We start from the raw sequence: 27,238 nt of genomic DNA, 5'->3' as shown, positions 1-27,238 counted from the left end.
CTTCGCCTTTTGTTCGGTTAGTGAGTTGCTGTCTTGGCCAGAGTCCGGAGCAGCCACCGCCCGAGTGTGCTGAGCTCAGTTCGCAGCCCGCGCCGGCTCCCATCCCGGCCCGATCCCTACCCAGCCCGGCCAGGCTCCAAACGCAGGTGCGGACGATCGAGGCAGGTATCGCTGGGGCGAGGGAAGCGGGGCGAGCGGACGAGAGGCCGATCCCCGCCGTCCCAGGGCAGGTGAGGGCGGGAGCCAGGGAGAGCCACCCTGCACCGGCGGCAGGGGGCGCGCTGGGGTCCTGGGCGCGGTGACTAAGTGGGCGCGAGGTTCGCGCGTAGCGCGACTGGGGGCTCCGAGAGCCGGTGTCTGAGAAGGGTGGGGAGGGATCAGGGCAGGTGCCTCCGGGTCGCGCCTCCCCCGGGACCCGCGGAGCTCGCTGGGCGCCGCGTCCCTGACTCTGGCCCTGCCTCTTGCGGCGGAGACTTTAACCTGCTCGGCCTGCGTCCCAGCGCTCACTCTGTAATCAGGAATTTACTGTTTGCGAAACTTGCTGCCCCTGGTCTCTTTGGGGCCACCCTCACCCCACCCCACGCGTTATCCTCGCTTTCCCTCCCTCTCTACTCCCCCAGGCCTGGGTGGGGCCCTATTGTCTACGCCCGGCTTGCCCAACTGTGAGGGCTGAGCGCATATTTTCCCAGAGACGCGGGCCCCACCTGCCGAGCAGGTGAGCACACGGAGTCCGGAGGCCCTGCCCTTCAGCTCTGCGAGCCTGGTCGGGACTGTACCTGCGGCGTCTCCCTCCGCTCCGTTCGGGTGGGTGCCGGGCTCTGGCTCCGCCAGCGGAGGCGGGAAGGGATGGCAGTGGGATTGGTGCTGGGCCCGGCTCCGCGCCCAGCCGGTGTCTGGCACCCGAGGCTCAAGATAGGGGTCTGGGCGGAGGGGTCGTGCACGGGTGGAGAATTCACCGGCCCAGTTTCCAGTAGCTGCGGCTTCCAGAGTGTTGATATGGGAACAGGACTACCCTTCCTTTCTATCCTCTTCTTGGCGGAAAAATCACCCAGAACAAACTTTCCAGGAAGGAGTATTCACGGCAGCTTTCTCTGGGGGTTTTCCTGCCTCCTTGCCCGGGGCTTCCCGCAGGCTTTAGGGGTCCTTCTCGGAGCAAAGCCCCCTCCCCCAGCCGGCCAGGCTGAACCTGGGCAGTGCCTGCGCTGTGACCCCGTCTTCCCAGCCCCCACCTCCATCCTGTTTGCTGGGCCCCTTGGGGCCTGAGGGGGAGACCGGGGTGGGGGGCCGGGCCAAAGGGGAAGCAGCTTCTTCCTTGTCTTCCTGTCTCCGGGGACCACCACACCCCCTCGCAGGAGGCCTGCCCTACAGGCTCTCTCCGGAGCTCGGCCCCCCTCCCCAGGAATGGGGGTGGGGCAGGGCCTGGCCAAACTGACTGAGGGTGGGGGGAGCGATTGTTCTGGTGTTTTTTTCCCCTCTATCCCATCCCCCACGTTATTTAGCTGGCTGGGGATTGAGTCCGAAGAGCGCGGAGCAACGGGGCTGGATTTCCATTTGATTTCTGGGTTTTGAAGGTGCATTCCTTCTGGAGGCTTTTGAAGTTCTTTTCCTACCCACCCCCTTTCCGGAGAGACTTCGATGGGGAAGGTGGGACTGGAGGAAGGCTTCAGTGGGGAAGGTTTCAGGCAGAGCTGCGTTAGCTGCTGCCCTCCCTACTCCCCCCAGCAATTTCCTGAGAGCCCCTTCCCTGGCCTCCTTGGGGAACAGAAAGGGGAATGTAACAGCCAGGTTCTCCATTCCTGAGGTGAAGGGAAGGTTGGGGGGATCAGGGTTGCTTGCCCTGACTCGCTTGGGAAGACCCGTACCGCCCTACGTAGATGGGAGAGTGAGGGCGGCGGAGGTCAGACCCACCCCATGGAGTGCCCTGGGTCAGGGGGAGTCCCATGCCTCTTCTGCTCCAGTGGGTGTCACAAGGGCAAGGAGTTGGGGCAAAATAACCTGTTTTCCCTCTTCTCTGTGCCAAAGTGGAGGAGGGGAAGGTGTTGTTAATTACACTGGTTAAATGATTAGGTTAGCTAATCTGGCTCGTGACTTCCATGAAAAGATAATACTGAGGAAGTATTGTTAGGAGGTGCAAACTGGCTACTTACTGGACTGGAGGGAGAGGGGAAAAAAAGGTAGGATCCAAGTGGTCATTTCTTGCTAGATCAAGCCTCAGCTTGGGTGACATGAGCCCTCCCCGTGCCTCCACCCGGTCCCACCCCACCCCAGTTACAACCCCATTTCCTCTGGAATCTCTGTTTGGGCTGCCAGGGATGAGGCTTTGAGAGTGCATTGCATGGGAAGGAAGGGGTACTGATTGGGCAGGTGCAGGTGACAGGGGTCTCTCCCCGGCCTGGGAGGGCTTGGGGAAAAGAGCCACCTTAGAATGAGATGGGGCAGTTGACTTCTCTACAGAAGGGCTGTTATTTGGACAGATGTTGTAGTGGGGCAGTTCTGAGCATAGGGATTTAGGCTTGGACTGAGCTAGGTTTGATTCCCAGCTCTGTCGCTCGTTACCTGCGCGGCCTTGGTCAAGTCACTTCACCTCTCTGAGCTTCAGTGACCTCCTGGGCAAAATGGAAATAATGGTACCAACTACTGAATAAGTACTTGATAAATGGTCACTTAAAAATTAAGGGACTACTTACGGATTCCAAGCACTTTCATTAACTGTTCTCACTTAATCCTTATGACCATCCCTCTAGGCAAGTATCATTACCCCATTCTACAGGTGAGGAAATGGAAACTCGGGGAGTTAAGTAACTTGCCCAAGGTTGCACAGTGAGACCCAAGCAGGGCCAAGGCTGGCATTTGGGTCCTTTGGCGCCAAGCCCAGGGCCCATCTTGCTGTATCACCCCACCCTGGCTCTGGGAAGAATTTTTCTGCCATCCCTTTTTTGAGAGTCTCTGCTTAGGAGTTTGGGGAGAAGAGAATTCCAAAGGGTCCAGGGTGGTGTGTGTGGTTGGTGAAGGCAGGGGCAGGTTTGCCAGGTAGGGGTGACTCATGTCCCAGCCTCCTGCCCCCTGAAACCCCTGCCCCTCCCATGGCTTGGTTTTTGGCTCCTGGTGGAGGGGGCTATCTCCCCAAGGCCAGGGGCTGTGGCGGATGTGTGGAGGAGGTTTGGCAGGGAGAGGAGGGCAGGGGTCAAAGCTGCTGCCGCCTCCTGTCTTGAGCTGGGCCGAGCCATGGACTGTTCTGGGCTTGTCCCTGTGTAGGAAGTGGGAGTTGTCTGCTTTGCTGGGGGCTGGAGCTGGGCCAAGATAAAGGGGGGCCTGTCCCCTGGGGAGTGGAGAGAAACGAGAGTCAGATTTAGGACCGGACCAGTGTCCTGCTGGACTCCACCAGTCAGCACTGCCAGCCTGCTCTTGGGCGGGGAGCTGGCTGTCCTCTGGAGCGGGGAGCCCTGGGGGCTGGGAGTAGGTTTTCGCTGAGGAGGCCTTTCCGGTGATTGGGGTGGGGTCAGCAGGGCCTGGGTCCTGGAGGGAGGGGCTGGTGTTACTGTCCTCAGACCTCCCTGGCTCTGGCACGTCTGCCAACCGGGCACCTGACACCGGAATGGGCCTGGGAAATGGGGCCTCTATCTGTGTCAGTATAGCCTGGGTACTGAGCCTATCAACACGGGGCTTCCAGATCCCTTGAGGTCAGGAGGGGACCCTAGGCATGGGGAGTTATTGATCCTGGAGAAGAGAAGGCTGAGGGGACTTGATGTGACAAAGAAAGAAAGAGAATGAACTCAGTCCCGGGTGATTGCTGTGAAGAGGGTGACAGGCTTGCAGTTTTCCAACAGCCCTGAAGACACAAGAGCGATCGGGACTCTTATGGAAGGAATGGAGGCTAGATAGGAGGAAGGACTTCCTGCCTGTTAGAGATGAGATCTTGAGTTGATGAGTAAGAGGGAGATGCTGGTGGAGGCTCAGGGTTGACTCTTCTCTGAAGAGGATGAAGCAGGGTCCCATCCGTGTGAGCTGGGGGAGAGCCAGCCTGCCCCAGGAGAGAGGGCAAGTAGGAATCACTACCCTTTGGGGTGAGTCTGAGGTCTGTTGGGGTCCCTGGGGAAACTCTTAGTCTTGTGTCTTTTGGGAGGAGAGACCTGGCCATGTGAGAGGCAGGTAACCATGAGCCGCTGGCCCAGTGACCCCTATGAAGGGAAGGAGCAGTGACTGGGGCAGGTCATCAGGGTTTGTGTCTCTGCAAGCGACACCATGAGGCCTGCCTCCTGGGACATGGTTGAATCTGGTGGAGGTCTGGGGGGCGTGGACTGTCCTGATTTCCATCAGCTTCCTTGGCTAGGCTGAAGAGAAAACTCACTGACCACTCCCCCTTTGCTCAGCCTCCTGGCCCCTCAGGCTTTGGGGGCCCTCAGGGCAGGAAGCTCAGCTTTCTATGACCTGCAGTGTGGGTTAACAGGTTGACTGTCTTTCCTCACTGTGGGGACAGAGGATTCTTGTCTCTGGATTCTTGTCTCTGGTGAGTGGCAGGGACAGGGGAGAATTGGGGCGGGGCTGGGCAATCAATACACTGCTTATTTGGGGGTGAGTGGAGGTTGCACTCACTACACGACTCCCCCTCCCACTTGATTGAAAAAGTAATATCTGATCATTTTACAAAACAGTTGGAAAGTTTAGGAAAGTTTCCAAGAGAAGAAAGAAAGTCACCCGTAATCCTGTCGAGGCATCTAACCATGAACATCTCTTTCCCTTCTCTTTTCTTAGCATCCTCTTATTTCTCAGCCTCGCTCTTGGATGATCTTATGCTCTGTATACGATAACAAATTTTAACCAAATCTTTATCCAAACCCTAGTTTTCTCCAGCAAATGCTGAACAGGGAAGTAAGAGTTGGGTCTTCCCTGCTTTTCCAGGAGAGGGCCAGGCAGCGATCCTTGCAGAATGAAACCCTGGGGAATCACACCCTGAGGAGTAGACATGAGCTGGGGTCGGACCCCCCAAGCCCCCCTGGGTGGGGGTGGTCAGGTGGGGACAGCAGGCACTTGGGTATTGAGATACGTCACAGCCCCAAGTGAGTCCTTAGCTGTTGTTTCCTGAGGCTGGTAAAGTGTTTTTCCATTCCCAGGAGTCCCGGTTTAGGGTCATCTGCCGGTTTGGGATTTTTGCCCACCCCGGGTCCCCAGCAGGGAATGGCGCTCCAGCAGGAGCCCTCTCCAGGGGAGCCCGGAGTTTCCCAGGGTCCAGCCACCTGGCCAGGCATTTCCCTCTCCTCCAAGTCCCCTTCATTTTCCCACCCTGGTTTGTTTGCTTTGGGCAGGAGCCCAGAAGGAAGAAAATAAACAGCAGCTGGGTCGGCCTGACCTGAACCTCTACCCGCAGCCAGTCCTGGGCCACAGCTCAGGCTGTCCTCCAGACTAGGAAGTGAGGGCTTTCGTCCGGAAGCTCAGGATGGGCTTCTGTATCTTCTCCCGTCCCCAGGACCCTGGCCACGCATGGTGCCCGCTTCAGTCCCTGCCCGTTTGGAATGACCAGTCTGATGGGGGAGACCACAGTCTCTGCCAAGGAACATCTAGTCTGCGGGTGGCGGACGTTTCTCCTGGAGCCACCCGTCTGAGGCGAGAGGCCTAGTTGGGAAGCCCCAGCCTGATGGGGGAGACAGGGCTGTCAAGGGATGCAGTCCTGTCTGTCTCCGTACTTTTCTAGAGTCTGTTTCCGTCTGTGCTTGGGACCGCTCGCCAAATCTCTGCTGGAGCCGGAGACAGAGTGGGGAAGGCTGGTGGCTGGTGACACTGCAGAGCCCAGCCTCTCCCCTGGGGCTGCTATGTGGGGAATGTCCAGGCCTGACTGGCCTGCCGGCCCCCAGCTGCAGAAGGCAGCACGTGTGACCGGGGAGAGGGGCAGCGCCATGTCTCCACCTGGCCTCCCCTCCCAGGACCTGGACATAGCTCGTCTTCCCCGGCCACACCTCCCCCGACCTCAGGGGCTCTGGCCTAGGGCCGGGAGGCAGCTCCCCTCCTAGCCTTCATCTGAGGGTTCAGGGAAAGGAAACCTGGGTCTTGCCCTGGGTACTGGGTCCCACAAAGCAGGCTGGCTACCGGCTACCTTGCCAGGCCCATCTCTGCTGGCTTCCTCCTCTGCCATTTCTGTGTTTCCCTAGTAGAAGGACGCTTGCCTGGGCCTTTCCTACCAACAGAGGCCTTGCACAGTCATGGTTGTGTACTATCCACACAACACACAGCCGTCTGAAGAAAGGAGTGTCTTGATTGTCTCTACTTTACAGAGGAGGAATGAGGCTTCAGGAAGTTGCGTGATTTGCCCAAGGGCACACGGCCAGTGAGTGCGGGGGCAGGATAGAGCCTTCCCCTGACCCCCATGCCCTCCCGCCCTGCCCATGGCCCCCTTCGTCTGTCATTGTCTGAGCCCCTGATCCGTGTCTGCACAGGGTGCTGGCCTCTGGCCCAAGGAACTTCTGGAGGGCCCTGCCTGCTCTAATGCAATGTTTCTGAGCCGGGTCCCAGCTCACCTCTCGGGCAGCCCATTCCTGTCCTGGTTTCCCGGCGTCTTACTGACACTTGGCGTCCTGCAGCACAGCCCAGCCCGTCACTGCGGCAGGTGCTGGCAGGGGGAAGAAGCCTGATGTAGCTCTGGTGGGAGTTCCTTTTATTTATTTTTAATTTTTAATTTTTTTTTGGCCATGACGCATGGCATGCAGGATCTTAGTTCCCTGACCAGGGATCGAACCCGTGCCCCCTGCAGTGGAAGCGTGGAGTCTTAACCCCTGGACTGCCTGGGAATTCCTGGGAGTTCTTTTTAATGTCAGAGCTGGACCACACTCTGCCAGGACAGTCTTGGATTTAGGGTGCCCGCTGCCAGCCCCCTGGGTCGGCCACGCGGCGGAGGAAGCAGGAGCGACAGGCGGGGTAGGCCCCAAAGCATCCCCCTTGCTAGCTTGCAGATTCCTGGCCAGTGTGGACTGGTGGGGGAAGGGTCCTTCGCACACCCTCTTCAGAGCCCCTGTCTTCTCTCTTCCTGTCCCTTGTGAGGTCCCCCACCCCACCCAGTGATCTCTGAGCTGGCTTCTTCCTTCTGCAATAGAGATTGCTTGCTAAACAAAGTGCCCCCATTCAACTCAGAGCCCCGCCCTGTGTCTGGCTCTGCCCGGCTTCCGCCAGGGTGCAGGGGCAGGGCCCGCGTCTGTCTCGCCTCCTTCCACCCTGGCTCTGTCCAGGGGCATTGTGGTGGGTCTCACTCCAGGTCCAGGACAGAGAGGGACAAGACCAAACCGGGTGCGGCCTCCTCCACCCTGGGAACTGCAAAAACAGCATTTTTGTTTCTTGTGAAAGAATTCCCCTGGGGCTTCTCTGGTGGCGCAGTGGTTAAAAATCTGCCTGCCAGTGCAGGGGACACAGGTTCGAGCCCTGGTCCGGGAAGATCCCACATGCCACGGAGCAACTAAGCCCATGCGCCACAACTACTGAAGACTGCGCCTCGCTGCAACTAGAGAAAGCCCGCGTGCGTCAACGAAGACCCAACACTGCCAAAAATAAATAAATAAATAAATTTATTTAAAAAAAAAAAAGAATTCCCCTGGTTCTCCTGGGGAGTAGGTGGGGAGACAGGTGGGGCTGCTTGACAGCCCTGCCTGAGGTCTGACTTATATCTTTCCTGTGGCAGGAGTAGCTCCCTACCAGCATGCTTTCTTCAAGAAGAGTTCTGGTGCGTGTCCTCTCTGGACTGCTTTCCACCTCTGACCCTGCCCACCCTCAGCCTTTTCTTGTCTGTCATGGGAATTCTGACTCTTTATTCCTAGAATCTTAGATATCAACATTCCTCTGAGATCACCTGGGCTACCCTTTCTGAAGATTAAGCACAGAGAGGGAAAGCTGTTGCCCAAGGACACACAGCAAGTTTGCAGCAGAGGTGGGACTAGAACCTGGGACTCCTGATTGCCGAGCAGCAGGTGCTCGGCTCCACCTGTGCACCTCCTGCCCCCTGCCCATCACTCTCTTCTGCAGCAGGGTGTCTGGCATTCTCTCCTTGGTGGGCTGGAGGCTGGTTGGCAGTGAGGCAGATCTGGATTTGAGCAGAGCACCACTGTTTTTCAGCCTGGAGCTTGTTTCCTCACCTAGAAACTGGGAATAATAAAATGCCGGCCAGGGTTGCTTCTAGGGAAGCATGAGATTCATTTGCTAGTTAAGGCTCTCCCCCCCGCCCTCTGTCCCCCGCCTCCCCTCCGCCATGGATCCTTTGACCTTTGAGGGCTCTGTCTCGCCCTGGGCAGCTGTCCAGCCCTCAGCTTCTCTTGGCTCCAGGCCTGGGCTGGCGGGGGTGGTAAGGGGCCTGCTGAGGAAACGCCCCTCCCATGGCCAGCCTTGACCTCGGTGGTCCCTTTGGATATGGGGCTGGTGAGGGGATTGTCCCTGAGGTTCCGACCAAGGCCCATATCCCTCTCACTTGGCTCAGAAGCACCAGGGTAGGCGGTGGATCTCTACTGGTCTCTTCTGGCTCCGGTGGGGTGTTTTTACTGATAGGGCTGGAGATGTCCAGTTTGTCCTAAGCGAATCTGACTGAGGCTCGGCATCCAGATGTTGGCTCAGCCCTCTGCCAGGCAAAGTGGCCTTTACAGGGTTAATGCAACTGTATTTACTGACACAGTTTCATCTTCCTTCTCCAGTGCTTGGATGTCCAAGGCCTCCTGCCTGAATTTTCTCCCCGGGGGCTTCTGCGACAGGCTTTCTCCTCCCAAACTCTCCTGTATTCTCTGTGTCTGTCTGTCCAGGGAAGGCAGGAGTGCCGGGCAGTGTGTGGTTAGGGCGGGGGCGGGGGGAAGGGCTCCCCCTGAAATAGCCACACTTGGCCGGTGCCTGGAAAGCAGCTGGGCACATCTGGAGGCACCGAGCCTGCTTCTGTTGATCAGCTGGAAACTCTGAGTCACTCGGGGTGATGGGAGGAGAGGAAGGAGTCTGCGGGGAGCTGGTCTGGCTCCTGCCTCTGCGGGTTCCAGGTGTGCTCACGGGCAGGGGAGGAGCTGGGGCCGCCATAAAAGGCGGGGAGACATGAAGGATCTTTGTCATCCTCCCGGAGGGTGGCACTGGGGCCGTCCCAGAAGACATATCCTTGGTGATCTTTGTTCCTGGGTTGGGACCAGGCTCACCAGCCACTCCAGCCTCGTCCTTAACTGGTCTCCCAACACAATGGGACAATGGGTTTGAGGTGCTGGGTGCTGCTGCCCAGCCTCACGGGTGGACCAGCCTGGGGTCTACTTGCCATCTGAGGCCACACTGGGTGTGCACAGGCCACAGACTCGGGTGTCACTCACACCTGGGCCTGGGCCTGGGCCTGGCTCTGTCATTTCTCTGCTATGCCTCCTTACTGGGTGGAGCCTCAGTTTCCCCATCTGTAAATGCGGGAGCAGAGCATGTGCTTCGAAACCCACTTGTGAGGATGATGACTTTTTTTTTTTTTTTTTAATTTATTTATTGTATTTATTTTTTAAATTTTTGGCTGTGTTGGGTCTTCGTTGCTGCGCACAGGCTTTCTCTAGTTGCGATGAGCGGGGGCTACTCTTTGTTGCAGTGAGCGGGCTTCTCATTGCGGTGGCTTCTCTTGTTGCGGAGCACCGGCTCTAGGCCCGCGGGCTTCAGTAGTTGCGGCATGCGGGCTCAGTAGCTGTGGCTCGCGGACTCTAGAGCGCAGGCTCAGTAGTTGTGGCGCACGGCCTTAGTGGCTCCGCGACATGTGGGATCTTCCCGGACCAGGGCTCGAACCCGTGGCCCCTGCATTGGCAGGCGGATTCTTAACCACTGCGCCACCAGGGAAGCCTTCTTGAAGGACACTAGGAAGGCCCTCACTGGGGCACAGCTTCCCTTGCCCGTCCTCCCAGCTGCTGGACTCTAGAGGTCAGCACCGAGACGGGAGCTGGACAGACCAAGTGGGAGTCACCACCTCCCTGGTACAGAGGCAGGCCCAGCTATTCATGAGCCTCAAGTGGCCCCAAGTCTCTGAATAGCAGTGACCACCCCAAGGTCTGCCCCACCCCAAGGGAGAAGCAGTACTGATATCTGGCCAAGGTCACCAACATTGAGCACCTACTGTGTGCCAGGCACCAGGCTGGGTCCTTTACGAATCTGGTCCTCACAACAGCCTACGAGGGAGGTGGTGCTACCCCATTTTACAGATGAGGACTGAGGTACAGCGGAGCGGTGAGTTGCCCCAGTAGTATGTGGCTGAGATTTGAACTGGTTGGTAGGATTCAGAATTCTGGGAAAGGCTTCTAGAAGCTGGAGTGCTGGAGAGATGGGGTTCTTTTTTTTTTTTAAATGAAATAAGGTTAAGGTTTTTTTTTTTTTTTTTTTTTAAGACAATCAGATGTTTTAATTAATTAATTTATTTATGGCTGTGTTGGGTCCTCGCCTCTGTGCGAGGGCCCCCTCTAGCTGCGGCAAGTGGGGGCCACTCTTCATCGCGGTGCGCGGGCCTCTCACCATCGCGGCCTCTCCTGCCGCGGAGCACAGGCTCCAGACGCGCAGGCTCAGTAATTGTGGCTCACAGGCCCAGTTGCTCCGCGGCATGTGGGATCCTCCCAGACCAGGGCTCGAACCCGTGCCCCCTGTGTTGGCAGGCAGATTCTCAACCACTGCGCCACCAGGAAAGCCCAAGATGGGGTTCTTAGGACCTGAGCCTCTGGGGTCACTCGTGATCCTGCCCCATCTGCAGGAAAGTGAGATCTTGGAGTCTCTGAGGCTTCCAGAGAAACCTGTCTGGCTGCTTCCCTGCCCCACCCGGTTTCCTGCCCAGTGCCTGGGGTGTAGCTGCCTCACCTCTACAGTTCTTCCCAGGGGGCCCCAGTGGATGGGGGTGGGTCTGCGGGACCCCAGAAGCTGTTGGAGGTCCTGAATGCCTTCTCCTGCTCTGGGGGTTTTGGTCTGGGACAGCAAGGTGAGTGAGCTGAGGGCTGGGTTGGGGCATCTGGCCCTTTATGCCCCTCCTGCCATTGGGTTCACCCCACCCTGGACTGGAGGTCAGAGATGCAAGCCCAGGACTCACAGACAGGTGTCCCATCCTGGCGGTCCCTCCCTGGGCTTGGTCCCTCCTGTCTCCCACCTTCCTCCACAGCCTGCTGACGGCCTTGCAGCTGTGGTGCGGGTTAGGGGTGATGGGCAGGGCCTGGGGAGAGGCTGAAGGTGGGGACTGGGCCCGGTGATGGGATGCCCCACTGCGGCCAGCTCATTTCCTGCCCCTCCTTTGTGTCCCCAGCAGCCACCATGGACGTGATGAACCTCATCGAACAACCCATCAAGGTGACCGAGTGGCAACAGACGTACACCTACGACTCGGGCATCCACTCGGGGGTCAATACCTGCGTGCCCTCGGTCAGCAGCAAAGGCATCACGGAGGAGGACGAGGCCTGTGGGCGCCAGTACATGCTCAAGAAGACCACCACCTACACCCAGGCGGTGCCCCAGAGCCAAGGTCGGGATCCCTGGGGACTCTTCCACGGGAATATTCCAGCCGAAAACCAGGCTGGGCCCTGGAAGGAGGTCAGGGTCAGAGGAGGCAGACTTTAGGGGGCACCCGGTCTGAGGAGAGAGGCACAGCTACTGTTTTTTTTTTTTTAATATATAAATTTATTTATTTATCTATTTATTTTTGACTGCTTTTTTTAATATATAAATTTATTTATTTATCTATTTATTTTTGACTGCATTGGGTCTTCGTTGCTGCGTGTGGGCTTTCTCTAGTTGCTGAGAGCAGGGGCTACTCTTTGTTGCGGTGTGCGGGCTTCTCACTGAGGTGGCTTTTCTTGTTGCGGAGCACGGGCTCTAGGCACGCAAGCTTCAGTAGTTGTGGCACGTGGGCTCAGTAGCTGTGGTTCGCGGGCTCTAGAGCACGGGCTCAGTAGTTGTGGCGCACGGGCTTAGTTGCTCCGCGGCATGTGGGATCTTCCCAGACCAAGGCTCGAACCCGTGTCCCCTGCACCTGCAGGCGGATTCTCAACCACTGCGCCACCAGGGAAGCCCCACAGCTCCTGTTCTTAGACTCACCAGTCTGAGGGAGGAGGCACAGCAACTTCAGAGCGCCCCCATCTGGGAGGGAGGCAGATTCCTCTTCCGTGAACCTCTAGGACGGAGCGGAAGCATAGTCCCTGCCCACCAGTCTGAAGGAAGAGGCACAGTCTTTGCCTTCCATGAACTTACAGTGTGATGAGGAGGCATCACCGCTGCCCTCGGGGAACTCAGGGACTGTGGGGAAGACACAGTCCTCTTGCTCCAGGAGCCTCAGATATTCCGGGGAGGTAGAGCCCGGTTCTGGGGCTTAGTCAGGGGTGGGGATCCCCGTCAGCCCAGGGTGCCCTGCCTCTCTGGGGGAGGGAGGTATCCAGTCCTGTGTGTAGTCCACAGATGCCTCCAGGGCCCTGAATGTTGCAGCCCAGAGAGCTGTGGGAGCTGGGGAGGGTGAAGGGTAGGCTGTGGCAGCCTGGGCCACGGCAGAGCTCAGCCTCTGCACCCCGGGAGGCTCCTCCCACACAGCAGGCAGAGGCCTCTCAGCTTGGCAGGGCCAGGCATTGTGCTGGTAGCTCAAGTACAGCATCCGGGTGGGAAAGTCATGTGGATGGTCCCTCCTTCCCGACTGATTGGAGGGTGGAACCTCTGCCTCCCTCTCTTCGGGGCTTTGGGACACTCGCCAGGGCAGGGCGGCCTGGGAAGCCGGGGCACCTGTTCGTGGGACTCCCAGACCCACCAGGGGGTGGAGCCTGGACTCTTAGCTGAGAGCCCACCTCTTGCTTGCTGAAACCCACAGTCTGGACTTTCCCTCTCATCTGCTCTATTCTACTGGGTGGCCCTCTGGGCCTCTATTTGCCTGCCCATATAATGGGAGAGTTGTCTCCTTTGGGGAGGATGAGGGTATAATTAGAATGGTGAGATTTCAGGGTTGAAAAGAGACCGAGCTTGTCTCATCCTACCCCTACCTGGTGGTTAAGGGAGGGGCATAGAGTCGGAGTTGGATTCTGGAGTCAGGCTCTCTGAGTTCAGATCCCAGCTTGGGTTCTTATAACCTCTCTGTGTCTCAGTTTTCCCATCTATAAAGCGGAGATAATAATAGTCCTTACGTTCTAGGATTGTTGTAAGATTAAATGAGAAAAGTATAAGGAAAGCACTTAATTCACTGCTAAGCACATAATAAGTACAGGCACACCTCGTTTTATTGCACTTCACTTTATTACACTTCGCAGATACTGCGTTTTTTACAAATTGGAGGTTTGTGGTAACCTTGCATGGAGCAAGTCTATCGGTGCCATTTCTCCAAAACATTTGCTCACTTCATGTCTCTGTGTCACATTTTAGTAATTCTTGCAATATTTCAAACATTTTCATGGTTATTCTATTTGTCATAGTGATCTATGATCAGTGATCTTTGATATTACTACTGTGACTTGCTGAAGACTCAGATGGCGGTTAGCATTTTTTGGCAGCATTTTAAAATTGAGATATGTACATTTTTTAGACATAATGCTATTGCACACTTAATATACTACATACAGTGTAAACATAACTTTTATATGCACTGGGAAACCAAAAAATTCATGACTCACTTTATTGCAATATTCACTTCATTACAGTGGTCTGGAAATGAAACCTCAATATCTCCAAGGTGTGCCTGTACTCAAAAAATGTTAGCTATTCCTTTTAATAATAATAATCTCTGAACGTTTTTTTAGCAATATGTGCCAGGCACATGCATCCTTTCTTTTTCTTTTAATAAATTTATTTATTTATTTATTTATTTATTTATTTATTTATGGCTGTGTTGGGTCTTCGTTTCTGTGCGAGGGCTTTCTCTAGTTGCGGCGAGCGGGGGCCACTCTTAATCGCGGTGCGCGGGCCTCTCACTGTTGCTGCCTCTCTTGTTGCGGAGCACAGGCTCCAGACGCGCAGGCTCAGTAGTTGTGGCTCATGGGCCCAGTTGCTCCGCGGCATGTGGGATCCTCCCAGACCGGGGCTCGAACCCGTGTCCCCTGCATTATTGGCAGGCACATTCTCAACCACTGTGCCACCAGGGAAGCCCCATCCTTTCTTTTAAGAGCAATTCACAACTTTTTTTTTTAAGATTTATTTATTTAATTTATTTTTATCTGCGTCAGGTCTTAGTTGCGGCACGTGGGCTCTCCATTTTGGTGCGCAGGCTTCTCTCTAGTTGTGGCCTGTGGATTTTCTGTTTTCTAGTTATGGTGCACAGGCTCCAGGATGTGTGGGCTCTATAGTGGCGTGTGGGTTCCAGAGCGCGAGGGCTCTGTGGTTTGTGGCACGTGGGCTGTAGTTGAGGTGCGTGAGCTCAGTAGTTGTGGCACGTGGGCTTCGTTGCCCCGCGACATGTGAGATCTTAGTTCCCTGACCAGGGATCAAACCCGCGTCCCCTGCATTATAAGGCGGATTCTTTACCACTGGACCACCAGGGAAGTCCCAATTCACAACTATTATCTCATTTAATTCTCGTAAGAATTCCCTGCGACGGACAGAGCAGGTGGTGCCCCATTTTACAGATGATGTAACTGAGGCAATGATGCCCTCCTCAAGGTCACTGGTTAAAGGTGGAACTATGAGTGGTGGTCTGGGAGGCAGTCCAGAGGACCCAGATGGGATGCCTGCTCCCCAATGTCCCCCTGCCTGCATCCTGCAACTCAGTTCCTGCCTGTTGGCCCCCAGGTGACCTGGATTACCAGATGTCCACGACAGCCAGAGCCAAGCGGGTGCGGGAGGCCATGTGTCCTGGTGTGACAGGAGAGGACAGCTCCCTGCTGGTCACCCAGGTGGAGGGACAGACCACCAACCTGCAGCGGCTGGCTGAGCCATCCCAGCTCCTGAAGTCGGCCATTGTGCATCTCATCAACTACCAGGACGACGCCGAGCTGGCCACCCGGGCCCTTCCTGAGCTCACCAAACTGCTCAACGATGAGGACCCGGTCTGTGAGGGGCCTGGCCGGGCTGGAGGCAGGACAGGGAGGGGAGAGGTCAGGTGTCTGCAGGAGAGGGCCCTACCTGGGGTGGAGGGAGGTCATTGACCCAAAGCCCCATCAGTGGGAAGAGTCTGACCTGGGTCTGTCTGAGCTTTGTGGATGGGTCTCCTGGCCCTTCCTTCTCACAGCGGCAACCAACCTGGCCCATCTGCTCAGGTCCTCCCGTCCTCCCCCCTCCCCCCAGGTGGTGGTGACCAAGGCGGCCATGATCGTGAACCAGCTGTCGAAGAAGGAGGCGTCTCGGCGGGCGCTGATGGGCTCGCCCCAGCTGGTAGCAGCCGTCGTGCGCACCATGCAGAACACCAGCGACCTGGACACAGCCCGCTGTACCACCAGCATCCTTCACAACCTCTCCCACCACCGCGAGGGGCTGCTTGCCATCTTCAAGTCGGGCGGCATCCCTGCCCTGGTCCGCATGCTCAGGTACCGACCCCTACTCACTGCGGGAGCCTGGGGCTTCCCCTCCCTTGGACTCCCCACCCTGCCCACGTCCCTGGGCTTCCATACATTTATTGAGCACCTACTATGTGCCAGGTGCAGAACCACACCAAGTCTTGGTGCTCAGCTGCTCACAGCCTAGCAGGGGAGACAGGCATGTAACTCACAGGTTAGTTATCAGGGTACAGTATAGATGAGGGCAAAAGTGTGTCCAGGATTGGTCAGCGGAGTTCCAAGAAGCTGTTCACTCTAATGGCAGGGGGTTGACGGATGAGTGGAGTTTGGCTGGTGTAGTTGAAGGGAAGAGTATTACAGGCAGAGGGAACAGCATGTGCAAAGTCCCTTGCCACCTTTATCTTTCCCAGCCTTGCAGTGTTGATTGGCCTTTTTCCTTACATCATATTAGGCTGCGAGTTACCTAAGGGTGGAGATACTGATCTTATTCGCCTCTGAGTCCCTTGCAGGGCTTCTCTAGTATGAGGCCTTCCACATGGCAGTTACTCAGTAGGGACAGGTGTCGAGGGGACCAACCGTGAGTTTAGCACCCAGCCGGGAGCCCAGAGCAGGAGGAGTCGTGGTCCCAGTGGAGAGAGGAGAGGTGCTGTGTGCTTTGTGCATAGAAAGGGCTGGGGGACTCCCCTGGTGGTCCAGTGGTTAAGACTCCACGCTTCCACTGCAGGGGGCGCGGGTTTGATCCCTGGTCAGGGAACTAAGATCCCGCATGCCACACGGTGTGGCCAAAAAAAAAAAGTGGGGCTGGACTCAAGGGACACCATTGGGGTGTCAGTACTGGGAGGTGGCCCACGTTTACTTGGTACCTGGCTCACGTGAAGCCCCTGCCCCTATCCTAGCTCCCCCGTGGAGTCGGTCCTTTTCTACGCCATCACCACGCTGCACAACCTGCTGCTCTACCAGGAGGGCGCCAAGATGGCGGTGCGCCTGGCAGACGGGCTGCAGAAGATGGTGCCCCTGCTCAACAAGAACAACCCCAAGTTCCTGGCCATCACCACCGACTGCCTGCAGCTCCTGGCCTACGGCAACCAGGAGAGCAAGGTGGGCCGCACCCCGCCCCCAACCAAGACCTGCAACCCCCATGGCATCACCCTCTGTCCAGCGGCAGCTTCAGGCCACTGCCTTCTTACCCTTTTTAGGTTAAATATATATGTATATACAGATGTACATGTTTCACCATATTACTGGATATTTTAAGGATAAGGGAAAGAAAAAATTCATTATCCTCATACAACCGTGTGCTTCTCCACTGCTTTCCTGTGGGCATATTTGTACACAGTGGTAGTTACAGCAATTTACATCTTTGCATCTGTTTTCTGCATGATATTAAAATTTTTTTTTTTTTTTTTTTGCTAGACTGTCCTCAAAACCACCCTCTATAACAGCAAATAGCATTTCATTTAAGTGGAGGCCCCAGACTTTATTCTGTGGGAGGGCATCTAGGTTGCTCCCGGTTTTCCACCTTTATGAACGAACGATGCTGTAATGAACATACTCAGGTACACAGCCTTTCCCAGAGAGTAGGAAAAGTGTTTCATCAGTGGGGCTGAGGATTTTTAATATCTCTAAGCTTTTACTCAGAGTTCCAGGTACTTTCCAAAAGGACTGCATTATTTGCAATGCCATCAGTGGCAGTGTATGTTAGTAGTTTCACCACATCCTTGCCAGCATTGTGTATTACCTTTTTTTCCCCAACATTTTGGCTTATTTAGTAGTCACAGAAGCTCTTCAGGTTTTAGATGAAGCACAGTAATAACGGCTCTGTCACCCCCCCTTCCTTCTCTGTTCCCTGTTTTGGTCCCATCTGTCTCACACTCATTGCCCCCCTCCCTCCACAGCTCATCATCCTGGCCAACGGAGGACCCCAGGCTCTCGTGCACATCATGCGCAACTACAGTTACGAGAAGCTGCTCTGGACCACCAGCCGTGTGCTCAAGGTGCTGTCCGTGTGTCCCAGCAATAAGCCCGCTATCGTGGAGGCTGGTGAGTACCGTGGCCGGTGAGGGTGGCCCATGTGGCCGGGCAGGCGGGGTTGGGGGCCCTGACCAGTGACCGGACTCGGTCAGCGGTGCTCCCCTGTGGCTGACGTGCCCCCATCTCCCACCCCAGGTGGGATGCAGGCCCTGGGCAAACACCTGACGAGCAACAGCCCCCGCCTCGTGCAGAACTGCCTCTGGACCCTGCGCAACCTCTCGGACGTGGCCACCAAGCAGGTGAGGGAGGTCATCGAGCCTGGGTCCGCCTCTTCAGCCACCTCGTCCTTCCATCTTACCGTGTCCAACTTCCTGTCTGGGAGTCTGACCTTAGGAGCTGGTGGGGGAGACCGGAGGCCTCTATATCTTGCTCCACTGTGGCTGGGGATGGAAGTGCCCTGTAGCCCCTCATCCTTTTAGGCTCAAGGCTCTAATCCCTGTTAGGGATTCAGAAAGGGGACTAGATGGAGGAGGCTGATGTTTCTTGGCTGGGGTTCAGGTGGTGTCAGAGGAACAGTTCTGACCTAGACCCTGGGCGGGGAGCAGTAGTGTGCAGGAGACGGCTTGGGGGCCCCTGGTGCCTAAAAACAGCTTAAGGAAAAATGCAGTTTCAGGACAAATCTTCTGGTCCCTCCTTCCAACCTGTCATTGCTAAGAATTGCATCAATCGGCTGCTTGTTGAGCACCTGCCATGTACTGGGCTCCACTAGGCACTGGGGACATTGGCTCCTTTACCCCTTTCAGTACTTGGAGGTAGAGTGCGGGGCCCATCATTAGATAAAGAAACAGAGGCTCAGGTGGTACAGATACACAGTGGAATGTTACTCAGCCATTAAAAAGAATGAAATAATGCCATTGGCAGCAACACAAATGGACCTGGAGATTATCATACTGAGTGAAGTAAGTCATTCAGAGAAAGACAAATATCATACGATGTCGCTTATATGCAGAATCTAAAAAAAACAGACTCAGACTTAAAGAACAAACTTATGGTTACCGGGGGGAAGGGTGGGGGGAAGGGACAAACTGGGAGTTTGGTATTAACATGTACACACTGCTATATTTAAAATAGATAATCAACAGGATCTACTGTATAGCACAGGGAACTCTACTCAGTACTCTGTAATAACCTAAATGGGAAAAGAACCTGAAAAAGAATAGATACATGTATATGTATAACTGACTTTGCTGTACACCTGAAACTAACACAACATTGTTAATCAACTATACTCCAATATAAAATAAAAAATTTAAAGAAAAAGAAAGTTTTCACAGAAAAATAGAAAAAAAAAAAAAGAAACAGAGGCTCAGGGAGTTAAGGAATGGCCCTTGGTCACAGCTAGCAGACAGCAGAGCTGGGATTTGAACTCAGGACTGTCTGTCCCCAGATCCTGGGGTCTTCCTGTTCCATCACAGGGCCCACATGGCTCCCCTTGGGAGAATGAGGCTCCTGGGTTAAGGATGTTTCCTGAAAGCAGATTTGGCCTGGGGACCACTGAATGGGCAGCAGCTAAGGCCCAGAGAGGGGAGAAGCATGTAAAAGTGGGTCAGCTGGGCCATGGAAGCGTGGACCTCCTCAACAATTTCCTTCTGGCCTAGGGGCCTCCCTCGGCCTGAGTAGAGCTCTGTTGGGTCTGAGGACAGGAGTGGGTGGAGGAAAGAGCGTGGAGCTTAGAGACAGGCTTGAGTTCAGATCCGGCTCACTAGCTGTGGGTCTGTGGGCAAGGCCCTCAACCTCTCTGGGCCTCAGCTGCCCCACGACTACCTTCTCACGGGTGTTGGCAGGATCACGGGGATGAACACACACAGGCAGGGCCCATCGAGTATGAGCTGAGTGGGCTGGAGACCTCCTTAGGCCATCCGTTCTCCCGGATACACTTGGGAAGACCCTGCGTTTGGGAATCTCCCTCACTCTGCACTGCCTCCCCCGACCCCAGGAGGGCCTGGAGAGTGTGCTGAAGATTCTGGTGAACCAGCTGAGCGTGGACGACGTCAATGTCCTCACCTGTGCCACGGGCACTCTGTCCAACCTGACCTGCAACAACAGCAAGAATAAGACGCTGGTGACGCAGAACAGCGGCGTGGAGGCGCTCATCCATGCCATCCTGTGCGCGGGTGACAAGGATGACATCACAGAGCCCGCCATCTGTGCCCTGCGCCACCTCACCAGCCGCCACCCCGAGGCCGAGATGGCTCAGAACTCCGTGCGCCTCAACTACGGCATCCCGGCCATCGTCAAGCTGCTCAACCAGCCCAACCAGTGGCCACTGGTCAAGGTACCGCCCACTGCACGGTGGGGTCAGGCGAGGGGAGGAGCTCTGAAGACAGGATTAGGCGCTGTATGGGTTCAGGCAAAGCTGCAGTAACAAAGAGGCCTAAAATACAGTGGCTCCGATAAGACAAAAGTTTACTCCTCTCTCATGTTCCGGTTTAGACCTCCACAGCGGCTCTGCTCCTGAGACCCAGAATCCTTCTATCTTGTAGCTCAGCCATCTCCTAGAATAGAGCTTTAAAGTTTAACATGCACAGGACCACCCTGGGCGGTCTCATTCAACTGCAGGCTCTGATTCGGTGGGCCTGGGGTGGGCCTGAGAGTCTGCATTTCTAACAAGCCCCCAGGTGCTATTGGTGGTCCATGGAGCACATTCCTTATGCCAGAGGGTCTGGGCATGAGGATTGTCCTCACACGAACAGTTGGACTACATCATCCCCATAGGTGCCTTTTAGCCCTGGAGAAGTAGGGAGGGCTAGCAGCGACCAGAAAGTGGGACACATCACTTCAGCCCATACTCTGGAACTTGGTCATTTGGCCACATCTGGATGCAAGGATGTTAGCACTGTGTTAATGTGTCCTGCTCAAACTCAGGAGGGTTGCGAAAAAGACAAAGGGTAGAGAGGATTCTGGGGACACTTGGTGTCTGCTACTGGGAGCCAGGGTGGAGCTTTCTTGTCAGGAGGCTGCCTGGGTAGAGGAGAGATGTGTATCAGTTCCCTGTCACAGGCAGGGGAGGTGAGGGTGAGCCAGGGCAGAGCTACCGGTGTGTGTGACACCTGGCGCCAGAGAGTGAGGAAGCTGCCGTAGACTGGGGTCTTGTCAAAGGGCACAGGAGCCAGCTGGCAGGGGCTCCTATTGCCTAAATTTTCAACAATATAACAGTCCAGATAAGAATGACTCTAAGTGATTATATATATTGTATTTTAAAGAAAGGGCAGCACGCGGTCCCTCCCCTCCTTGGTCTTGGTCTGCAGCACAAGCTCGAGGTGGGCGGAGGGTTTGCACCCTGACCCAGCAGCTAAGTTGACAAGTGACCTTGGCAGGTCATCCACTCTGTCCTCATCTCCCCCATGATTTTCATCCCTGCCCTCCTGGTTTCTTGTTTTGAGGATCAAATAAGATGATAAATTGCTCCCCAAGGAGCCCTGGGAGGCCAGAATGGCTCCTGGGAGTTGGAGGACCCTGGAGCAGAGACCTCTTCCCAGAGCCGCCTGCTGGGGAGTGATTACAGTGTGAGCGTCACCAAAGCAGGAGGCTTCGGGGTCAACCCTAGTGAGGACTCCCTCTCCCTGATAATCAGGGTTTGGGAACTATCAGAAAAGCAAGACTATGTTGTCTGTGAGTGGGAGGTAAGAGAGAGGGGACAGGGGGCAGTGTCAGGGCCTGGGGGCTGATGGAATATTCTGGAATGGGGTATCATTTTAGCAGGACCTCTAAGAGTTAGACATGAGGACCCACAGATCGTATGGAATAAGGGGCATGGGCTGGGGGTGATCTCATTCTCTGGAGATCTTCCAGCATGTCTGTGGCTGGCCTGGGGGACAGAAGAGATGAGAGGGGAAGGAGGAGATGATGCTGGAGAAGTGATGCCCAGGAAATGCCCTTGATGAGTGTCCCTTTTCTTGCCAGGCAACCATCGGCCTGATCAGGAATCTGGGCCTGTGCCCAGCCAACCATGCCCCACTGCAGGAGGCAGCGGTCATTCCCCGCCTCGTCCAGCTGCTGGTCAAGGCCCACCAGGATGCCCAACGCCACATGGCTGCAGGCACACAGCAGCCCTACACGGTAAGTGAACTGCAGGGGCCTGTGACCCTCTACCCTGGGAGTCAGGGTGTCCTCTGTGTGAACGTGTGCGCATGCGAGTGTGTAAATAAGGAGGCGAGTTGCAATTGATGCCAACTCCAAGGACCAGTGAGGTTTGCCAGGGTCGTGGGGGGGGTGTGACCACTCCCAAGGGCTACCTGTTGCTATGCCCCAATGGCTCCTCTTGTACAGGATGGCGTGAGGATGGAGGAGATCGTGGAAGGCTGCACCGGGGCCCTGCACATCCTCGCCCGGGATCCCATGAACCGCATGGAGATCTTCCGACTCAACACCATCCCCCTGTTTGTGCAGGTGAGTCTGGGGCAGGTGGGCAGGAGAGGTTCCCCCAACCCCTGCTTCTCCCCACTGCTGAAAGGGGAAGGTTGACAGCCACGGGTTTGAGGGGGGTCTGGGCCAGGCATCAAGAGGTCTTTGGAGGAGTTTGGAGAAAAGTGGCCGCACCAGGAGTGACCACTTAGCAAACGCCAGCAAATGAAAACAAAAACTATGTTTTAATGTCCGAAAAAACCTAAAAGCATTGAAAAGTAAACAGCAAACTGGGAAAATATTTGCAAGCATCACAACAGACAAGAGTTTAATATCTTTCATATAAAAAGAGCTCGTTAATACTAGACCCCAGTGCTAGACCCCAGCAGTTATATAAGAAGAGGCACATGCAATTCCCAGGTGGCTCATAAACAAACAATGCTCAGGACTTCCCTGGTGGTCCAATGGCTAAGACTCTGCACTCCCAATGCAGGGGGGCCCGGGTTCAATCCCACATGCAGCAACTAAGAGTTCACATACCACAACTAAAGACCCCGCATACCGCAACTAAGACCCGGCGCAGCCAAGTAAATAAATAAATATTTAAAAAACCCGAAAAACAAAAAGCAATGCTCAGCCCCAGGAGTTTAAAGAAATGAAGCTTACCCTGCAGTGAGAGCCCATTTTCCACTATCAAATTGGCAAAGAAAAGAATGGGAGTGCTTTGTGCTGATGAAGATGTGATAAAATGGGCAGTCTTATACCCTGCTGGTGGGAAGATAAGGTGGTAAAACCTTTCCAGAAAGCAGTTTTGAAATACGTATAGACAGCCAAGTAGTACAGGTCTGGGACTCTGTCTTTATGCAATAGCGTAATGTAACTGAAAACATGGCATAGATGTATGCACAGAGCTGACAATTGCAATGTTACTACTAATAATTGAAAATTAACCGGCTGTCCAATGATAAGAGAATGGTTAAAAAAGGAATGGTCCATTATATCATGTGGTCATAGACAATGGTGTTGAAGAAGAACTTTTAGTTTTTGAAATGTTTTTCCTTTAATTATTAATGTTCAGAGTAAGGAGTTGGTGCGGGTAGCTACCTCCACTTGAGATTGATGAGGCTTTTTGCTTTTTGTTGTTGTTTTGCTTTGTAGCATTCTCTTTCTCTCTCTCTTTTTTTCCTTTAATTTAATTTAATGTTTTATACAGCAGGTTCTTTTTTTTTTTAAACTTAAAGGGTCCTTCTTTTTTTTTTTTTAATTAATTAATTTATTTATTTATGGCTGTGTTGGGTCTTCATTTCTATGCGAGGGCTTTCTCTAGTTGTGGCAAGTGGGGGCCACTCTTCATCACGGTGCGCGGGCCTCTCATTATCGTGGCCTCTCTTGTTGCGGAGCACAGGCTCCAGACACGCAGGCTCAGTAATTGTGGCTCACGGGCCTAGTTGCTCCGTGGCATGTGGGATCTTCCCAGACCAGGGCTCGAACCCGTGTCCCCTGCATTGGCAGGCAGATTCTCAACCACTGCGCCACCAGGGAAGCCCCAGCGGGTTCTTTTTTTTAAAAATTAATTTATGTATAATTTTTGGCTGAGTTGGGTCTTTGTTGCCGCGCGCAGGCTTTCTCTAGTTGCGGCGAGCGGGGGCTGCTCTTCGTTGCGGTGCGCCGGCTTCTCATTTTGGTGGCTTCTCTTGTTGCGGAGCACGGGCTCTAGGTGCGCGGGCTTCAGTAGTTGTGGCTTGCAGACTCTAGAGCGCAGGCTCAGTAGTTTTGGCCATGGGCTTAGTTGCTCCACGGCATGTAGGATCTTCCCGGCCCAGGGCTCGAACCCGTGTCCCTTGCATTGGCAGGCGGATTCTTAACTACTGGCACCGCCAGGGAAACCCCTATACAGCAGGTTCTTATTAGTTATCTACTTTATACACATCAGTGTATACATGTCAATCCCAATCTCCCAATTCATCCCACCCCCACCCCCACTCCCTCTGCTTTCCCCCCTTGGTGTCCTTACTTTTGTTCTCTACATCTGTGTCTCTATTTCTGCCTTGCAAACTGATTCATCTGTACCATTTTTCTAGATTCCACAAATATTAATAGTTAATATACGATATTTGTTTTTCTCTTTCTGACTTACTTCACTCCGTATGACAGTCTCTAGGTCCAGCCAAGTCTCTATCTCTTTCTCTCTTGAGTATCAATATGAACGCATAGATTTTTTTTTTTTTTTTGGCTGCTCTGTGCTGCTTGTGGTTTGTTCTCTGACCAGGGATTGAACTCATGCCCTCGGCAGTGAAAGTGCAGAGTCCTAACCACTGGACCGCCAGGGAATTCCCATGAACTCATAGATTTTTAAGGAAAAGTTATTGAATAATATGGGAAAATGCTTTATGCTACAATGTTTGATAAAAAAACAGGAATCAAATATATGTATATGACTATGATAAAAATCCAATGGAAAGAAGCTGTGTCTGGGTGGGGGATTGTGTCCAGTGTGCTTTTCCATTTCTTTATACTTTTCTTAGACTTTTCACGCTTTCTACTATGGGCTTGGGTTAAATCCAAAAAAGGGAGGCAGAGATGGGCAGGGCGGTGAGGTGCCTCACGCCCGCCTGCCTCACGCCCGCCCCGCACCCCCTCTCCCCAGCTCCTGTACTCCTCAGTGGAGAACATCCAGCGTGTGGCCGCTGGGGTGCTGTGCGAGCTGGCCCAGGACAAGGAGGCGGCCGACACCATTGATGCTGAGGGGGCCTCAGCCCCACTCATGGAGCTACTGCACTCCCACAATGAGGGCACCGGTGAGGGGCTGGGCTGGGGGTGAGGGGGGAAGCTGGGCCTTGTTCCCCCAGCCTGGGTGGAGGCAGGCACCTGACTTGGCCTGTCCTTTTCTCTGCTCAGCCACCTACGCTGCTGCCGTCTTGTTCCGCATCTCCGAGGACAAGAACCCAGATTACCGTAAACGTGTGTCTGTGGAGCTCACCAACTCCCTCTTCAAGCATGACCCTGCAGCCTGGGAGGCTGTGAGTATCCTGGGTTGGGCTGCAGTGTCTGGTTGTGCAAGTTGCGCACTGCACAAGGATTGTACTTTTAGGGAGGCCTCTACCATCCTGTCAACTTCATAGATTTTTATTTTATAATTGGATCATTTATGACAATTCCCAGCAGATGGAAGTAGTAGGTTGAACCATCTACTGTTTTTGACCTACAAAATGGCAATTTTATTTTGTCCAAACTAATATGAAGTGTTGGGGCAGGGGTGCCTTTCTCTAACTTGCACAAAGGTGCTGTATGGGCTGGAGGCTGCCCTGATCCTGGGTGGGGCAGCTCCTGGCACCCATTCTCTAGTCCTCTCCCCTCCACTCCCCTCCCCGCTCTAGTTCTGCGGGTGCCTCCAAGCGTGAATGGTGGGACCCTCCACCCTGGGGAGGTGCCTGAGGAGAGGAGTTCATCAGGGCACTGTGTAACCCTATCTCATCCTCTGTTCCTTCAAGGGGTCTTTGCCCCCCAGCCTGGAGCCTGCGTTTTCCACCCTTCCCCTCCCTCAATGTTTCTCTTTGTCTCCATCCTCAGGCCCAGAGCATGATCCCCATTAATGAACCCTACGCAGATGGTAAGTGTGTGCAGAGCCCAGGGCAGAGGGGGTGCTGTGTGGGTGTGAGCAAGGGGGCAATTTTGTGACCCCAGGGCCAAAGGATCAGTGACAGCCACTGTCGTGTCCACATGCACTCCTGTCCGGGTCCCTGATGTGAGAGTCTGGGGAAGGGGGCGGACCCACGGGGGGCGGGCAGAGGTAGAAGGTGTGGCTGAGGGCTGTCCAGACCCCCGCGGGGTAGCCTGAGACCCTGGACGGAGCTCCCTTCTCCTCCCCAGACATGGATGCCACCTACCGCCCCATGTACTCGAGTGACATGCCCCTGGACCCCCTGGAGATGCACATGGACATGGACGGGGACTACCCCATTGACACCTACAGCGACGGCCTCAGGCCCCCCTACCCCACTGCGGACCACATGCTGGCCTAGCTGCCTGGACCCTAGTATGGCGACCCCTCCCCGCCCTGCTTTGCAGCTCTCCCTTCCCCCTGTGGGCTGCTGAGACTCGGGCTTTCCCTTCCCTTCAGAACCTCCTTCTCATGGAGGCCCTCTCACGTTTCCCCTGAAACCCTGGCTCCTTTTTGGGGGGAACAAGTGTGGGGCCTCTCGGTGCTGAGCTCCCCCAGGGAAGGTGTGCCTCGCCTGCCTCATTCTGTTATCTTCGCTCGAGGCGAGGAGCCCTGCCCCTTCTACCATGGTGGCCGGGTTATGCACGAGCTCCTGCGGGCCACGGGGCTGGCCTGACCCCTCTGTGTCTGCCCCTCCCTCCAGGTGCGGTTCCCCATCTGAGAGGCTCTCCTCGCAGGCGTTGGGGCGAGATAGCCAAGTGCCTGAGCCTGGGCAGGAGGGCTGCAACTTCCTGCTGAACCCCGCGCCTTCAGAGGTCCTCTGTAGGGTCTTTCTTGGGATGGCGATCTGCTCTTGCTTTTCTGTTCTGGGCTGTGGGTCCAGGGCCCGACACCACCTCCCACCCCCGAGGCCCTGGCACTAAAGCTTTAGACTCGAGGCCCCCACTCTGTCCCCCCTCCTCCTGGGCTGCCCGTCTCCATAGGGCTGTGGTTCCTTCTCTGGCTGGCTCCGATTTGGTCACTGAACTCCACCAACTGTACTGAGCCCTGGGGGTCTCCAGGCCCCAGGTTCAAGGCCCAAAGGCCCAGAATCCAAAGCTTATCTTGAAAAGTTCAGGGATCGTCTGACCAGGGGGATGGGGCGGAGATACGGAGAGTGCCTCCCCTGCTCCAGGACACGGCCTGCTCCCTCCCCAGGATGCGCAGTTGGCTTTGGCCCCTCCCGGGGTTAGCAGCTCCCTTGCACCCTGTCCCGCCCACGCAACTGCCCTAGCTGACCCCCTGAGAAGTGCTCTTGGCTGACCCCTCTGGTGTGCGGTGAGGGGCTTTCTCTTCCCCTTCCTGTTTCAGACTCCCCCCACCACCTCCTGCACACGGGTGTGGGGGGCTGGGGAAGGTCCCAGTAGAAAATTTTATTATTATCGCTTTATGTTTTTGGTTATTGGTTTTTTTTGTATAGACCAAAGCAAAGAAAATAAAACTAAGACACAGATCTGGTGGAGACTGTTTGGGGGAGAGGGGTGGGGGGACGGGGCTCCCTTAGCAGCCTGATGCCTCCTCAGCCGGATCCCGAGCGTCCACGGCCACCTTGTGTGTGGAGAAGGCAAGAGCCGGGGCGGGGGGAGAAAGGAGCCTTCCAGGAGCTGGAGTTGATTTAATACACACAACTTGGAACCTTAGGAGGCTAGGAGGGGTGAAGAGATGACTGGGGGGGTGAGTCCCCCCTTTTGGGCACACCAGGCAGTATTTATCTCTTCAGTGGGCAACCTCCTTGCCGGCCTCTCAACTTCCAGCCTGCTCTGACCCC

General features: G+C 55.1%; 1 protein-coding gene across 7 annotated transcripts; it reads left to right on the top strand.

Annotated features, from left to right (window-relative positions):
- On the top strand, positions 1 to 26,923 carry JUP (junction plakoglobin). Of its 7 annotated transcripts, XM_059906621.1 has the most exons (15): positions 2 to 161; positions 11,243 to 11,458; positions 14,692 to 14,948; positions 15,187 to 15,425; positions 16,292 to 16,493; positions 17,291 to 17,435; positions 17,562 to 17,665; positions 19,363 to 19,701; positions 21,330 to 21,485; positions 21,696 to 21,815; positions 24,418 to 24,568; positions 24,669 to 24,790; positions 25,341 to 25,380; positions 25,641 to 25,806; positions 26,135 to 26,923. In XM_059906621.1, exons 2-14 carry the CDS (start codon positions 11,251 to 11,253, stop codon positions 25,790 to 25,792), a joined length of 2,235 nt encoding a protein of 744 aa, XP_059762604.1. In that variant the 5' UTR covers positions 2 to 161; positions 11,243 to 11,250; the 3' UTR covers positions 25,793 to 25,806; positions 26,135 to 26,923. The 7 variants fall into 7 exon arrangements, with proteins under 7 accessions (XP_059762610.1, XP_059762604.1, XP_059762608.1 ...); XM_059906627.1 differs by having other exon boundaries at positions 1 to 165; positions 25,641 to 26,923; XM_059906625.1 differs by having other exon boundaries at positions 2 to 146; positions 11,246 to 11,458; positions 25,641 to 26,923.
- The last annotated feature ends 315 nt before the right edge of the window (positions 26,924 to 27,238 follow it).

Source organism: Balaenoptera ricei, chromosome 20 (assembly GCF_028023285.1).
Source record: "Balaenoptera ricei isolate mBalRic1 chromosome 20, mBalRic1.hap2, whole genome shotgun sequence".
In the NCBI taxonomy this organism is placed as follows: Eukaryota; Metazoa; Chordata; class Mammalia; order Artiodactyla; family Balaenopteridae; genus Balaenoptera; species Balaenoptera ricei.
Note: the sequence above shows the minus strand (reverse complement) of the source record. Positions and strands in the feature narration are given on the sequence as shown.

Excerpts from the sequence above, each read along its gene's own strand:
- JUP (XM_059906627.1), top strand. The coding sequence starts at position 11,251 with ATGGACGTGATGAACCTCATCGAACAACCCATCAAGGTGACCGAGTGG. Across the intron at positions 15,426-16,291 it reads GCCCTGGTCCGCATGCTCAG|CTCCCCCGTGGAGTCGGTCC; the intron begins GTACCGACCCCT and ends CCCCTATCCTAG. Across the intron at positions 24,791-25,340 it reads ACCCTGCAGCCTGGGAGGCT|GCCCAGAGCATGATCCCCAT; the intron begins GTGAGTATCCTG and ends CTCCATCCTCAG.